We start from the raw sequence: 18,342 nt of genomic DNA on the forward strand, positions 1-18,342 counted from the left end.
TAAAGGGATAATGAAAAATTTCTTGGACACACGTTCAATACCTCCAAAGACCTATATGGCACTTAACGGTCTACCACGGTTGTATTTAGCTTTACCAAAATGAGTTTCGTCTATTTCAACAGTAACTCCATCACCACCAATCGCCTCTTGATTATCGAAGAAGTATTCGGTAACCTCCGAACAGAAACTTCTCCAATCCACACTAGTCTTTGAAGATATGTCGATACCATCCATGAGGGTCTCATGGTCCGAATGTTTATGCAAAAAGTGGTTGGCACATAATATTATCTTCCATGGGGGTAGCCGACTTTGGTCCAAAAAAGTACCTTTATAGGCCGTAACAGTATACCCACAACGACGTTTCTTCTTAGTTTTACGGATGGTGGTTTCAGTAGAGCAATAAAACCCGTGAATGTCTGCCCTATAAGATAAAAGCGCACGACACTTGGGGCAGTTTAAACGCTGAGGAATAACGCTGTGAGATTTAAGAAAATGCTCAACATTACCTGAAGTATCAAAAAAATCTCCATGGAATTGAGCCACTGCTTTTAGATACGGAATGCTGCAACCGGTACAAGTTTCTATAATATGCTCCATCTCAAAATACGGGAAAAAAACGCACTAGTACCGAAGAACGACTAACCAAGTCAAAGGTTACAACGGGAAAGGCATCGGAACAATGGGTATGAAAAGAGCGGATAAAGAGATAAAGGAGGGGGGGGGGGGGGTAGGGAGATATCTGAATAGGCCTAGAGTGGTGATTGGTTAAGGGAAAAACAACGAACAAAAGCAGGAAATAATGAATGAACTAAATACGGAAACTAGACCAAAGAAAAGTTTTATAAGACACAGAGGAGAGAAAAGGAACTAACCAACAAAAATAAATAAAAACAATATATGAAGATAAAATGGAATGAACGGTAAATAATAGTGAATGGGAATATAAAATGAGGAGATCATACCGAGAATTAACTGGATAAAAAAACTAGTCCAGGGTAAGTATTTATGTGAAACCAGGAAGAGATAAAGAAATAACCCAACAAATAAACCCAATATAGGAAGGAAAAATGGAATGAATGATAAATAATATGGAATGGGAATATAAAATGAGAAAAAAAAAAACGGTAATAAAAAGAGTAATAGGGGAGAGGAAACTCCTGCGAAGGGGGGTGATATATGCGCAAGACGGAAACTCGTGCGAACGAACGTACGTACAAATGGGAAAGGAAATAACCAAACAAATAAACCCAATATAAGAAGGGAAAATGGAATGTATGATAAATAACAGTGACTGCGAATATACAATGAGAAAATAATACAGTAAAAAAAGAGTAATAAGGGAGAGAAACTCCTGCGCAGGGGGGTTATATATGCGCAGGACGGAAGATGGGGCGAACGAACGAACGAACAAATGGGTGCTAATGTTAGCATGAAATGCTAACATTTGATCTACATCAGGTATGGAATGCTAACATTTAATCTACATCAGGCGTTGGCAGCACTGGTTACTGTATTACTACAAGAAATAACCTTTGAAACGGCTCCTCCCAAATATATCCAGGTATACTGATTTGTCTTTTCCTACGGTTATAATAAATACCAGAAAGAAATGCATAGAGAAGAAAAGGACTGATTTACGGTTACATATCGGTTCCCCAGTATGTTTTCCCCACCCAAAACCCCGGGTTCCCTAAGGGGGTCCCCCATTATCGGCGGATATAGATGTATATATATTTCTGTAACTATTCATTTGCGACGGGAACGAGTGTTATTTTCGAAGGGAGCGTAATTTTTCCTATAAGAAAAAGTAGTTGGAATACTAGGATACATTGCCATGTAATAATATACAATGAAACCGATTGGGAATCTTAAGTGTGAGACAGCTAGCCACTCTCTAATTGAAGCAAACTTAGATTTGGTGACTTTACAGCTAACCATATTCGTGTTTCCTACACAGATTCCCACATTTCACTCTTACACTAAATTTTTACAACGCCTCCATCAAATAGACACAAAAATACTACACAAAATCTAAGCAACATTCTTAACGTCCTAGAAAATAGGTATAAAGCTATTATTTTTATAAGGAATCTCTCTCTCTCTCTCTCTCTCTCTCTCTCTCTCTCTCTCTCTCTCTCTCTCTCTCTCTCTCTCTCTCTCTCACACACACACACACACGGGCGATACGGGCAGAATGTGAGGATTTCCTTTTATCTCTGTAGATCTCAACTTCACAAAGTTGAACAGTATATGCATGACTCGTAACTTGTGTTATTTTACATTAGTTTGCGCTTAAAAATCTTGGTTACGTTTTCTTTAATACAGAAGAGACACTCTTTTTCTGAGCACAAACTGTACATATAAGTGAGCGTGTATGTTCTGAGGTATATATGACCATTCACCTGAACAATTCAATAACTGAACAATCCTTAAAACTTCAGAATGTAACTAAACTATTTTGTCATCTTTGAAGGAATAAGAAACTGGGCAGGATACAACCTACAAGCTACACTTTGTATGAACAAGAAGTTGTAAAATTTTAGTTTTGGAATGCTTTTCCCGTCCTTAACTATATTAATATGCCTACCCATGAGGAATGCATGGAATATAAGTTACACTAGCACCGGATATTTTCACGGGCCACAATTTGAATGTTCATTATCGATAATTTAGCTGTGAATGTTTTTAACATATTTGCTTAACAAGTATTATTACAACACTGCAGCTGATGATAGATCAATTTCAAAATTGAAGCCAAAGTTTAGCACATTATTGAACACACTTGATAAGTCCCCCTTAGATAAAATGGTCAATAAAGAAAATGATGCAAAAGTATTTAAAGAAAATGTCACTGGTGTTTAAAGCGTAAACTAATGTAAAATAACAATTTAAGAGTTATTTGGATAGAGATACCGTTCAATTATTAGAAGGTAAAACATTAGTGTCTTTAGAGATGAAAGGAAGCTTCAATTGTACAGCCGTAATGCATTACTTTTCACTCAATACTTATTACTATAATTCACCTTCAAATCTGTATCAACATTCATTGAATACCTGATTTCTTCAATTCTGTCCTAAATCTCATGTCATTACGAATGGCAACTCTGTCATTTGTTGTGAAGGGTAACATTTAAATCATACTTGATACAAATTTTCGGTAAAACATTCTTTTATTTCAAAACCATTAGTTTGTCATCTCTTCCGTAATGTGTTGTGAATGATATATAACATATGAATGATACAAAACACTCGCTTTGGTTAATCCATTAACTAATTCATTATCTTTAATTAAAAAAAAAGTTAAGTTTCATCTCGATATATCTTGTTTAAGGGTTAATTAGGGACAGAGTAATGGTTAATTATTAGATATCATCTGGCATGGTAACAGAAATGGTCATTGATGCCAAAAATCTAGTTAAAGATTATTATATATTTCTTATTTCAAACAACTATTATATCTTATTGAATAAACTAGTCTCCACAAGAAAGTTAAAAAGGCAATCCCCATTGCATTCAGGCCCCAAAATATTTGATTAAATGTAGTTGCCATGGTATTCTTGCAATGATAAAAAAATAACGTAATCTCTCAGTCAAGTAACTTGGACACTCACGTAATATAAGCAACACAGCTGTAGGCACCAAACAATCTATACAGAACAGCTGATGTTCTCCACTCTTCAAAAAAGTTATGTGTCAATCTGATGTGGCCAATTCTCAATTGGAACAACACCACTACTTTTGACCTTGCAGTCAAAATTTGTCCATAGACGAGATGACTTGACAATTTCACTCATTTTCTGATTTTCCAACTCCCAATACAAGTTACAAGTTTCTTCACGAACAGATTGAATTACAGGGTACATATCTTTTGTAGGAACCATAAAGTTATTTCTTATATAATTATGAACTACTTCCTTTACAAGAGAGTCTTCTTTCCCATTTCTCTTTATATCAACGTGAGCAGGAACCCAACTAAAAATAACTTCTTACTTCTATTTCCAAGTAGATACAGCCATTCAAGAATCTATCATTATTGGGAGTAATTGTCATCAATAAACTTTAGTCGCAAAATGTTACGTAATCTTTATGAGGTAGCCGGAAAATTTCCTTGACTACTATCAAAATAGCATAGGATTCAGCTGTGAAAATGACTTCTGTTAGGTTAGTTTCCCCAATTAAATTTTGATACAAAGTTTACCCAAGACAGGCGCTTTGACAGTTTGAATTGACATCTAAACTTGACTCTTTCTTTCTTATAGCAAACCAAGCAGTAGTTGCAAGAATGACACCAAGCAGTAATTGCAAGGCTGACTCGTGATAGAGTAAATGCAGCTCATACCTTTATTAGACATTGAATACTCCTTTATAATAACTGACCTGTAGTACGAGGAATGAACTTATACTGGAATCTATAATGACTTTAAACACTCACGTGCTTCTTCTTGTCACAAACACTTTTCGGTAGTTTTAAATATATCACTCGGGACGATCAGGTCCGGCCTGAGACAGCACTTGTCAGATTCTTATCCAGATTAGACATTCCGGTTAATGACACCAATAGGTAAAATCACAAATATATGCAACAATAACCTTCACTTATTAAAACAATAAGAATATATTAAACCATAACCTTCAACAATTGAAGAATATTGAAGAATAATGACACCAATAGGCAATATTACCAATATATTGAACAACCTTCTTATTACAACAATAAGAATATATTTAACCATAACCTTCAACAATAGAAGAATATTAAAATAATCATCTTCACCTTCTACAATAATAATTTAAGAATATTTAAACAGTAACCCTCAGTTCTAACAAAAAGTAAAGATCAATATTAAAGAACAGTTCATGAATTAAGGAAAACCAATCAATACAAATCCAGGATTATCGAAACACTATTATACAATAAAGGAAGATCTTAAGCATGATTTAAATAATCTGTTAATGACCAACTACACGAAGTAACAAGCATAACAATTCACCACTAAAGGACAAATCTTTAATATAAGCTTTGAAGATATCTTAACTGATCAAGCCGCAAGTTAGGTTAGGTTACCCACAACCCTAAAATATGCTAACCATACACCTGAACAACAAAAATACACTTTAGTGCAACCTTTCATGTATACGTACACACTTCTTTGACCTCCATGGACACTTCTTCGACCTCACAAAACCAGTGTCAATCTGTAAAGAGGCAATTCCTTTAACAATACACCTAATGTTATAAGGCCACAGTGACCATCCATCTTCTAGGAAGCAAATGTTTTTATGTTGACCAGGCTGACACGAGTCTTTTTATAGTTTATCTGTTTTTGACGTTGTTAATAGTTTATATAGGACATATGTTTTGACGCTGTCACTGTTTCTAGAATGATTTATTGTTAGTTTATTCTCATAATTTATTTTTTTCCTTATTTCCTTTCCTCACTGGGCTATTTTTCCCTATTGGAGCCCTTGAGCTTATAGCATCTTGCTTTTCCATCGAGGGTTGTAGCTTGGCTAATAATAATAATAATAATAATAATAATAATAATAATAATAATAATAATAACCGAGAATTCTAGAAAAATTCTCCAGTCTCACCTCTGCTCCAAAATTTCAATTAAACTAAAACAATAAGTTGAACAAAAAGTTGGACAAAAAGTTACCGTAACAGGCTACTCTTTGCAATGTTACATAAAATTGCTATTCCATAACTAGAAAAGATTAAAATTTGTTTACTCAACAGTTTTCTCAACATCCCTACTAACAACCTGATTTTGTTGAAATAAAACTAAAATCACTTATCTAATTTTGTCCTATTATGTAAAAAAATAATTTTGTAAGGAAAATTCACTAAAGAAACGGCACTCAACTTGAAGTATCAATTATAAATTACCGTAAGACTTTCTTGTGCAGGTAAACCATTCGCAATCTTAATTGTACTAGAATCACAAGGGGAAGGTTCTCAGTTACACATAGAAAGGTAAACAGTGCAGTATCAACTTTCCTGCTATCTAGAAATGTTTCAGATGTGAAATTCCTTTCTCATCTAAAGTTTAGGTTAAGCGAGTAGTTCACAACACCCCCTAAATATTTTTGTTGGACTATTTCCCCTCTTTAAAGCTGCAGGTATTTACATCTTTTATTGAACATCTTTAGTCATTTTTGTGATGTTAGTGTTCAATGGAAGTCTCATGCTAAATTCATACCGCATTACCTCGCTTTTCTACCTCCTTATTGAGAAAGTTTAATTATTCCCAAGGGCCCTACAGGTTTGGTATAGTGCAATACGACGGAGATAAACGCTTCAGGGGCATCCCCACAACTATTTTGGCCAAGCTCAACGAGGGACAAGAAACTTATTATGAAATACACATTTAGTCTTACATATTATATTCACATAAATATTTTATTTTGCATATACTGTATTTACATAAACATTTTATTTTACATATACTGTATTTACAATTTAAATTTACTATTTATCTAAATTCAAAAAATATATCGCCTCGTGAATATTTTTAATATACAAGAAACATAGCATACGTGAAAAGTCACCCGTGTTTATACAATTCTACCCATACACAATATAAGGAATGTTTTAGAGAGGTTTGGAAAGACATAAGGAAAGCTTTACATCAGCCAGGAATTAAGTACAAACACAGGTGAGTTAATATGAGAGACCAGTTTCGAAAAGCTATAGAGAGCAGACAAGTAAATATTGGGGAAGCAGCAAACAAGAAAAAAAAATGAAATAGGACGAAATGGAGTTTCTAAACTTGATCGTGAGAAATTATCTGTACCTAATATTTCCTGTGATCCTGGAGGGTTGGTTGACTTCAATTTGCAAGAAGTTGATTAGACTATAGACTTGGATGTCATTTCTAGTCAAGCTTCTAGTTCCAAGGAGGTCTTAGAAGGTTCAGAAATGGATATGCAATCTCAGCAAAAGCAAACAAATGAAAAACTATCTTCCCTTTAAGATATTTGTGAACGAAGTAACTGTGCTAAAATCAGCAACTCGCATAGATGCTTTTCTGTATGGGATAGCAGAAACAGTTATTTCCCCCAACACGCTGCTAAATCTAAAATTTTCAAGGTAGTTACAGAAACTGAAGTTTCAGGCCTCTGTATCCCATACAGATGCAGAAAAAAAGGCATTGCCTGATTCGCCATTAACATATGTATGTTTTGACAAGCAAATAAACTATCCATTAACATGATCAACTCAAATGACAGGTTCTATCAAGATAAAATAGCCCAAGCAAAATTCGATACAAGCATTTGCAAATCTAACTTGCGCTGTCATTCATTTAAATGTGGCCAGAAAAATTCTCAGCACTGAAGCAGTGTATTTAGATTTTGGATGTCTTTAGTAGATTTTTAATGGCTTGTGTAGATTACTAAGAGGATAGGCAAGACACATGCAATGTACTTACTTTCAAGTCTTAGATTAGCAATCTGCAACAAAATCTGTTAATGGGGTGAATAGCGTGGTTATAAGTCAGTTTGTCTCACTGGCTTGACTTTTAGAGCTGTAAGCTTCAAAATTCCTTTGTTCTTTTGTAATATACAGAATAGGGTCAACCATGAAAATCAAAACTACACTGAAACTGTTTAAATGCAACGCCAACATGACACTGGTTCACTTGGTAGCAAAACGAAGAGTTCTGTGTCTCAGTGACGTGCACGTCCATGGGAAATATTTTGTCTTAACACAAAGTTTTAGAGTTGCTGCCCAGAGAGCTCCAAGCCAACTGATTTTCGGCAGAGTCCTGTACGGAACGTGACTACTATTAACTGATCGCCATGACGTTGAGGTCTGCCAGAGACCTGGTGATATTCTGGGGTAGACGAGGCAAGCCCCTTCAGTCTCCGAGCTGGCAAGATCCACCAGGTTGAGCGTCCCTTCCCAAGAACCTCCCATCTCAGTTCTTCCCCAAAGTTGGTAGACCGACCTGGAGGATCTCATTTATGTTGCTGGCTGCAGTGAACTTTTCCTTCGTCTTCAACAGACCCTCTTGAGATTAGAGACTAATTTTGTTCTTGTCCTGAAATTTTATGTATTTCAAATTCTTGGCCATTTTGGGTTACACCAAGAGATTCTGATTGTTTCATTGCACATCTTTCGAAAGTTGGCCTGCACTTTGTACATATCTTTAAATTTCAGTTCTTCCAAGGTCCTGAAGATTTACTCAACTGTTCTGTTCGCAGGATCATTCCTTTGTTGCTCGTCTTCGTGGAAGTACACTTTTTTTGGCAGATTGTTCAAAAACTGTCATAAGAGGCCAGGCAGAACGTGTGTTCACATCTGTAAACCAAAGTATTAAAATTCATTAAAATTAAAGTTAAAATTAGCAAACAAATTTACTGAAATTACGAACACTTCATCGATCATGTTAAAAGTTTTGTATCAAACAGTCAATGTATAGACCGACTTAAAAAGTTATCAAAGTACTATGATTTAATATAACTTGCCTCTTCAGTGCTTTTTTTTCTGTCTTACAGGCAATCATTGAATGGTGTCAATTCTACACTGATACATAGGTTTAGAGAATCAATCTCTTATATAGTGCTACGCTTATTAAAAGATTTCTTTTTATTAGGTATTAAATGTAGAAACATTGAATTCACATGCAAAAATTAACAATACTTACCTGGATAATTTAGCTAGCCCTAAATCCTAATAACCACCTAATTTTTTAGCACAGGCAGCCCTGATACCTCTTATGTTGTCCTATTTTTGGTAATGACAGCTGGAACGAGAGCTCACGCAATCCTATTGCCAGTTGTGTAATACCATTAGTGGTGAAGGCTGGGTGGGACTAGGTAAATTATCATGATGAGAATTTCCTGTCGGCAAGGATTCGAACCTTTGCTCTGTTGAAATCAAAGTAACAGCTGACTATCATACCCATTCGGCTATAGAGATATTATTATTATTATTATTATTATTATTATTATTATTATTATTATTATTATTATTATTATTATTATTACAAGCTAAGCTACAACCCTAGTTGAAAAAGCAGGATGGTATAAGCCCCAAAGGCTCCAACAGGGGAAAAATAGACCAGTGAGGAAATGAAATAAGGAAATAAATAAACGATCTGAGAAATAATGAACAATTAAAATGAAATAGAGTAACATCATCAAAACAGATATTTTATAAACTCTAAAAAGGCTATAAAGAGATGGTTCCTATTATGCCATACATTTTCCTGTTAAAGTCAAGTTTTGTGCTCAAAATCGATATCAATCAATCTCCACCATTAAAGGCGACTTGTACATTTCTAACTTGATATGTGTGAAATGCAGATTTTTGCCAGTCTCTGTTACTTAGTTTATTTAAAAAATAATGGAGAAGACTTTCTAGAATAGCTTTAATTCAAATGCCAAATATATTACCAATTGATTATTTTCCATATTTTAATAGTGTTACTGTTCTTAAAATATTTAATTTTGGTTGTTCATTATTTCTTTTGTAGTTTATATATTTCCTTATTTAATTTCCTCTTTGGGCTATTTTTCCTTGTTGGAGTTCTTGGGCTTATAGCATCTTGCTTTTCCAACAAGGGTTGTAGCTTAGCTTATAATAATAATAATAATAATAATAATAATAATAATAATAATAATAATAATAATCTGTTTCTTGCATAAGCAATTAATATTATTACTAGCTAAGCTACAATCCTAGTTGAAAAAGTAGGATGTTATATGGTCAAGGGCTCCAACAGGGAAAAACAGTCCAGCGAGGAAAGGAAATAAGGAAATGAATGAACTAAATGAGAAGCTATGAGGAAAGGAAATAAGGAAATAAATAAACTATATGAGAAGTTATGAACGGTTAAAATGAAACATTTTAAGAACAGCAACAACATTAAGGCGGATATTCTTGCTCAGCAACGACCAATCTTAGAATTCATATTTGTGGGAACGAGGACATTAAGAAAAGGCATCACATAACGAGCTGTGCCTTGGCAGAGCAATAACCGGTGCGTCCTTTGAAGTGACTTTGCTGATGTCACAATTGAAGCCCTTAGGAATGATTTGATAGTGTTACTTCGGCGGAGTTATGCCGTCGAACCCTTCATCAGCGATCGTAAGCCTCTGAGGATGGCACCTGATACCTTGGGATACACACACACTTCTCCTTAGGCAGGACTCGTCTCATCCTGTGAGTGAATATTTGGATTTATCACAATTGCAACTTCTCCATTTTCGTAATTAGATGTTTCCTCGCTTTTCAGTTAATTTCCTCATTCTGTGTTGATTTCCGGTGGTATCGTTCTGTTTTATTTGGTTATATATATATATATATATATATATATATATATATATATATATATATATATATATATATATATATATAAATATATATATATATATATATATATATATATATATATATATATATATATATATATATATATATATATATATATATATAACTCCGCCGAAGTAACACTATCAATTCATTCCTAAGGGCTTCAATTGTGACATCAGCAAAGTCACTTCAAAGGACGCACCGGTTATTGCTCTGCCAAGGCACAGCTCGTTATGTGATGCCTTCTCCTAATGTCCTCGTTCTCACAAATATGAATTCTAAGATCGGTCGTTGCTGAGTAAGGATATCCGCCTTAATGTTGTTCCCATTCTTAAAATATTTTATTTTAATTGTCCCTAACTTCTCATTTCCTTTATTTATTTCCTTGTTTCTTTTCCTCACTGGGCTATTTTCCCATGTTGAAGCCCCTGGTCTTATAGTATCCTGCTTTTTCAACTGGGATGGTAGCTTAGCTAGTAATGATAATAATTGGTCGTGAAAGAAACAAATTATTATTATTATTATTATTATTATTATTATTATTATTATTATTATTATTATTACAATCCAAGCTTCAACCCCAGTAGGAAAAGCAGGATGCTATAAACCCAAGGGGTCCAACAAGGAAAAATAGGCCAGTGAGGAAATGGAATAAAGAAATAAATAATCTACAAGAGAAGTAATGAGCAATCAAAATGAAATATTTCAAGAACAGTAACAAAATTAAAATAGGGAAAACAACTAACAGATATGTATTTGGCATTTTAAGTAATGCTATTGTAGAAAATCGTCTCCATGATTTTTGGACGCCGATGAGACGTTGTATATTCATAATATTTATATATATATATATATATATATATATATATATATATATATATATATATATATATATATATATATATATATATATTATATATATGTATTATAAACATATATATATATATATATATATATATATATATATATATATATATATATATATATATATATATATATATATATATATATATATACACACACACACAAGAAACCTTTTGGGGGCATCTACGCTTCAAGATAAGACGAAATGTTTGCGAAACTGGTCATAACATTTTGTGAAGCATCGTGAAAAATATTCAAGTATTTCAAAATTAATCTTGAAATTGTCCATTTCAAAGAATTTTACAGCTTAAATTAATAAATACTCGTTAATTAATTTTGGAGTTTTAATACATTTTTATCTAAAATTTTCACGTTCATCAATTTGATTTCCTGATATTTTAGCTGTTGGTAAAGTCTATTCAAGATGAATCGAGATATTAACTGTCTCGGTGACTACCAGTGATAATTTTCCATTTGATTTGTTTTATAAAAGTCGGGCCACTTGGCAAGGTGCTCGGGCCAAGGAGGTCATTCAGCATTAAAGCAGATGGACATGCACAAATACACACACATGTATGTATATATATATATATATATATATATATATATATATATATATATATATATATATATATATATATATATATATATATATATATCACATCATCATCATCCACTGTAACTAATCCACTGCAGATCAAAGGCCTCAGACATGTCCTTCTATTTGCGTCTGTTTATGGTCTTTCTATGTTGGTCTATACCCGCAAATTATCTTAGTTCGTCAATACAATGTCTTCTCTTCCTTCCCCTGCTTCTTTTGTTATCTCTAGGGACCAAGTCTGTTCATCTCAATGTCCATTCTCATTATATGTCCAGCCCATGTCCATTTCTTTTTGTTACATGTTGTTAGAATATCTTTTACTTTAGCTTGCCTTCGTATGATCGTACTCAAGTTACTCCTTTTCTGTCTCTTAGTGTTATTCCCATCACTATTCTTTCCTAACTCTTCGAGTTGCAACTAGCTCCTGTTCTAAGGCTTTAATAAGTCTCCAAGCATTGTGGAACAGCACATTGTGTATTTCAGTCGCAATAGAATTCGTAGGTACAGTTGATTTCCTTAATTCTGGTACACTTCACGTGAAGGAGACGTTAGTGTACCGGCATTAATGAAGCCAATGTACAACAATAAAATCCTGACTAAACATTATTTCCGAGAGGATAAGTTTGTTTCCCTTTGAGAGGCACCACTTTATCGAGTGTTATGATTACTTGAAAGGATTGTAACCTCCCAAGTCCTTTTACTTCGCTAGATAATCACTTTACATCAAAGATTGCTTAAAACAATACACGGAGTTTTGGGAGAGGGGTAACGTTTGCATAGCAGCAGTCAACCAATCGTTAGACTTTGTTTGATTTATAAATACTTTTACTATAAATGAAATAGGATTTAAGAATTTTACCTAAAAAGTATTCACGAGTCGATATATTCTTTATCTAAAAACATATTCAAATAAATAATAAAAATTGCAATTGTAAATACAGTATACCTATGTAAGAAAAATATTCATGTAAATATACTATGATGTATATGTTATAAATTTTAATTGTAAATGTGTATTTCCTTATCGTAGATAAGATAAAAAGATACGTTCTAAGATTTCCCTCTCTTTCCTCCAACGACTTATCTCAAGGGCCCATTTAAGAGTAATCGAGTTGGGTACCCGGGACAAGTGTTTACGTCAAAAACAATGACACTGGACCGAAAAAAAAGTTGAATTGATCGACAGATTTCAAGCCTCAACAAACATAGAAGAAGTGAGTAAGTTGTTTTACCTGATTAAATATTCCTTTTTTTTCCTTCAGGGTTAAGATGACAGACGATTATTATTATTATTATTATTATTATTATTATTATTATTATTATTATTATTATTACTAGCTAAGCTACAACCCTAGTTGGAAAAGCAGAATGCTATAAACGCAAGGGCTCTAAGAGGGAAAAATAGCCCAGTGAGGAAAGGAAATGAGGGAATAAATAAACGATATAAGAAATAATGAAAAATTAAAATAGGATATTTTAAAAACATTAACAACATTAATACAGATATTTGATAAATAAACTATGAAAGGACTTATGTAAGCCTGTTCAATATAAAGCTATTTGCAGCGAGTTTGAACTTTTAAAATAAAGATTCCAAGAATATTGCTCCTGACATATTTCCTAAAAAAAAAAAATTTGTTATTGAAATAAATGAGAACTACAGTATTCTGCCAATATTTTGGTGCCAGTTCTCATAGTTGAAAACTGAACACTGTAAGTTTTTACCTTCGTGGGAGAAAACTGGTGTCCTATTCGGAGATTTCTGTACCAGTATGAACTTTATCCTGTATTGATTTAACCATCTCATATTATCATCGTCATCACCAGCCGTTACTAGTCTATTTCAGAACAAAGGCCTCAGACATGTCCGCAGGAAACAGGAAAGTGAAAGACCAGGGACCAAGTGCTTTCGTGTATTACTGATTAAGGAAATGTGTATTTTATATAATTTTATGAATATATATATATATATATATATATATATATATATATATATATATATATATATATATATATATCATCCTCATTATCATCATCAGCCATCACTAGTCCACTGCAGAACAAAGGCCTCAGACATGCCCTCCAACTTGAATCTACTTATGTCCTTTCAGTGCCATTAACAACATTAATACAGATATTTGATAAATAAACTATGAAAGGACTTATGTAAGCCTGTTCAATATAAAGCTATTTGCAGCGAGTTTGAACTTTTAAAATAAAGATTCCAAGAATATTGCTCCTGACATATTTCCTAAAAAAAAAAAATTTGTTATTGAAATAAATGAGAACTACAGTATTCTGCCAATATTTTGGTGCCAGTTCTCATAGTTGAAAACTGAACACTGTAAGTTTTTACCTTCGTGGGAGAAAACTGGTGTCCTATTCGGAGATTTCTGTACCAGTATGAACTTTATCCTGTATTGATTTAACCATCTCATATTATCATCGTCATCACCAGCCGTTACTAGTCTATTTCAGAACAAAGGCCTCAGACATGTCCGCAGGAAACAGGAAAGTGAAAGACCAGGGACCAAGTGCTTTCGTGTATTACTGATTAAGGAAATGTGTATTTTATATAATTTTATGAATATATATATATATATATATATATATATATATATATATATATATATATATATATATATATATATATATATATATATCATCCTCATTATCATCATCAGCCATCACTAGTCCACTGCAGAACAAAGGCCTCAGACATGCCCTCCAACTTGAATCTACTTATGTCCTTTCAGTGCCAGTCCACACCAGCAAATTTTCTTAGTTCGTCGACCCATCGTCTTCTCTTCCTTACTCTGCTTTTTTCTGTCTCTTAGTGTTATTTTATGTCCTCGTATCCAAGTTGTTCTTTATCTGTCTCTTAGTGTTATTTTTTGTTCTCTTATCCAAGTTGCTCTTTTTCTGTCTCTTAGTGTTATTTTTGTTCTCGTATCCAAGTTGCTCTTTTTCTGTCTCTTAGTGTTATTTTTTGTTCTCGTATCCAAGTTGCTCTTTTTCTGTCTCTTAGTGTTATTTTTTGTTCTCGTATCCAAGTTGCTCTTTTTCTGTCTCTTAGTGTTATTTTTTGTTCTCGTATCCAAGTTGCTCTTTTTCTGTCTCTTAGTGTTATTTTTTGTTCTCGTATCCAAGTTGCTCTTTTTCTGTCTCTTTGTGTTATTTTTTGTTCTCGTATCCAAGTTGCTCTTTTTCTGTCTCTTAGTGTTATTTTTTGTTCTCGTATCCAAGTTGCTCTTTTTCTGTCTCTTAGTGTTATTTTTTGTTCTCGTATCCAAGTTGCTCTTTTTCTGTCTCTTAGTGTTATTTTTTGTTCTCGTATCCAAGTTGCTCTTTTTCTGTCTCTTTGTGTTATTTTTTGTTCTCGTATCCAAGTTGCTCTTTTTCTGTCTCTTAGTGTTATTTTTTGTTCTCGTATCCAAGTTGCTCTTTTTCTGTCTCTTAGTGTTATTTTTTGTTCTCGTATCCAAGTTGCTCTTTTTCTGTCTCTTAGTGTTATTTTTTGTTCTCGTATCCAAGTTGCTCTTTTTCTGTCTCTTAGTGTTATTTTTTGTTCTCGTATCCAAGTTGCTCTTTTTCTGTCTCTTAGTGTTATTTTTTGTTCTCGTATCCAAGTTGTTCTTTTTCTGTCTCTTAGTGTTATTTTTTGTTCTCTTATCCAAGTTGCTCTTTTTCTGTCTCTTAGTGTTTTTCTTTGTTCTCTTATCCAAGTTGCTGTTTTTCTGTCTCTTAGTGTTATCCCCATCATTATTCTTTCCACAGCTCTTTGAGTTGCAACTAGCTTATGTTCGAAGAAGAAGAAGAAGAAGAAAGTTCTCAAAGTTTTCTGGCCGGAGGCATTTATGAAACTTCTGATGACATTCCCGGTGATTTACAAGCCTGTTTCAAACTGCCCGCCACCACGCACTCTAAGGAAACCATTAAAACGATTTCAAGGACAAAAGAACCTGAGCAATTAATTAAGATGTTTGCTATTGACTAACCGAGCACGAAGGGAGACAAATGGACGTTTCGGGAAAAGAAAGATTAATGAGAGAGAAAGGTTTGGAATGGGAATTTGCTGCTTCACAGTTACTTACTGGAATTTATTATGTGCTCAGATTTTCGGTCCATAGTTCCCATACATTTTTTTATGTAATTTCATATTTGTATTTTCATATTGCCATTTGTTTTCCTTAAACTCGTTCATAAATGTAATAGATGCCATTTGAATTGAATGCAATTGCTAAAAAACAGAAATGTCCATCCAAATTAATTTTCAGGTAAGTATTGATTTCTTAAAATGAATATGATGTTCATAAGGCACTTGAAGAAGTTTTTCTCTGATTTGAATGAATGCGAATATGAATAAATTCTATGGAATTTTAAACACATCTTGAATTTAACTACATATAAAATTACCATTGGTAGAATTATAATTTCTCCGGATTATTGATACAAAAACAGGATTGAGAAGCCTTCAGACTGCCCTACTGATGCAAAGGTACGATGAGTGGTGGCCTATCGGTTACGTCCTTGCCTGATGATCGACAGACTGGGGTTCGAGTCCCGCTCAACCTCGTTAGTTTCTTTGAACATTGCAACCTCACCCTCCTTGTGAGCTAAGGATGGGGGCTTGGAGGAGCCTACAGGTCTATCTGCTGAGTCATCAGCTGCCCTTGCTAAGTCCTCCTAGGTCTTAGCTTGGGTGGCGAGGGGGCTTGAGCACGGATCATACGTATATATGGTCAGTCTCTAGGTATTGTTCTGCTTGATAGGGCAATATCACTGCCCCTTGCCTCTGTCATTCATTGGCGGCCTTTAAGCCTTTACAACTGCCAGAGTGTGAAGTAAATAGAGATGTATATCTGCATTGACTGTTGGCCTTATGCCGATACGGCTTCTTTCTGACTATAGGCCTATATGACTTATTGAAGATGATCCTTGGGGATATGAGTCATTATTTATGGTTGGAATCATTATTATTATTATTATTATTATTATTATTATTATTATTATTATTATTATTATTATTATTATTACTTGCTAAGCTACAACCCTAGTTGGAAAAGCAGGATGCTATAAGCCCAGGGGCCCCTAAAAGGGAAAATAGCCCAGTGAGGAAAGGAAACAAGAAAAAATACAATACTTCAAGAAAAGTACCAAACATTAAAATAAATACTTCCTAAATAAACTATAAAAACTTTAACAAAATAAGAGGGAGAAAAATTAAATAAAATAGTGTACCCGAGTGTACCCTCAAGCAAGAGAACTCTTTTTTTTTGACGTTTATATAGTTTATAAATGAAAGATTTACATTACTGTTGTTACTGTTCTTAAAATATTTAATTTGGTTATTACTTTTCTTGTAGTTTATTTATTTCCTTATTTCCTTTTCTCACTGGGATATTTTCCTTGCTGGAGCTCTTGAGCTTATAGAATTCTACTTTTCCCACTAGGGTTATAGCTTAGAAAGTAATAATAATAATAATAATAATAATAATAATAATAATAATAATAATAATAATAATAATAATAATAACTGAAAAATGTAAGTTCTAAAATCACTTCCAGCCTAAGTGATAATCTAAGGAAAAGGGATATATTGCTGGATTTTATTGCCTCCCAAATCTCAACCCTCCGAATTTATTTCGTGAAAACTTCACCCTCAAACCGACATTACGAAATTAACTTCTTAGTTAACGCTGTGGCATCTGCAGTGGCCGTAAAAGAAATTTATCTTGAGGTGTTTCACTTCTATAATCTTTAGTTCAATTTTCCACTAGAAGTATCCCGCAGAATAGCCATCTCCCTGACCGAAAATGGCAGTGAAGTGAACGAAGAGCAAAGATTTAGAAGAAAGTTCGCAATCCCGAAAGAGCGGAGGATTTAATGTCTCCAAGGCCAAAGATTTGGCCAATTAAGGGCCGAAAGAGGAACCGTGTCCACTCTAATCCAATTTATTTTCTTTCATCGCCACTATAGGATAGGGTAGTGGTGGCCGATGCGGTAACGTCCCTGACTGGTGAACGCCAGACTGGGGTTTGAGTCCCGTTCAAACTCGTTAGTTTCTGTGGTTGCTGCAAACTCACCATCTTTGTGAGCTAAGGATGGGGAGTTTGGGGGAGCCTATAGGTCTATCTGCTGAGTCATCAGCAGCCATTTCCTGGCCCTCCTTGGTCCTAGCTTGGATGGAGAGGGGGCTGGGGCGCTGGTCATATGTATGTATGGTCAATTTCTAGGGTATTATCCTACTTGATAGGACAATGTCACTGTCCCTTGTCCCTGCCATTCATGAGCGGCCTTTAAACTAGAAAGAAGAAAGGCAAGTTCTCAGTAAATAAAACCGATACAAAGAAATTGACTTGAGAAGAGAAGTAAGTTGAATTATACTAAAGAAGAAAACGAATCTTATGATGAAACAGAAAGAACAATTTCTTTCTAGAAAATATGACAAATGAAGTATAAAACATAAAATATACAAATGAAAAAATATAAAAATATAAAATACAAAAATATAAAATTTAAAATATGAAAATATAAAAATTATAAAATATAGAAA

General features: G+C 33.8%; 1 protein-coding gene across 1 annotated transcript in view; it reads right to left on the reverse strand.

The window, feature by feature from the left end:
* Positions 1 to 3,686: 3,686 nt before the first annotated feature.
* The window catches only part of LOC137641056 (golgin subfamily A member 6-like protein 22), a gene marked incomplete at its 5' end in the record, with an annotated part of 90,139 nt that continues 75,483 nt past the window's right edge, over positions 3,687 to 18,342 (reverse strand). Inside the window, one exon of the mRNA XM_068373503.1 lies at positions 3,687 to 3,972. Within this exon, the coding sequence (XP_068229604.1) occupies positions 3,687 to 3,972 (286 nt within the window). The remainder of the gene's footprint in view (positions 3,973 to 18,342) is intronic.

The sequence above is a fragment of the Palaemon carinicauda genome, chromosome 5 (assembly GCF_036898095.1).
Source record: "Palaemon carinicauda isolate YSFRI2023 chromosome 5, ASM3689809v2, whole genome shotgun sequence".
Classification (NCBI taxonomy): domain Eukaryota; kingdom Metazoa; phylum Arthropoda; class Malacostraca; order Decapoda; family Palaemonidae; genus Palaemon; species Palaemon carinicauda.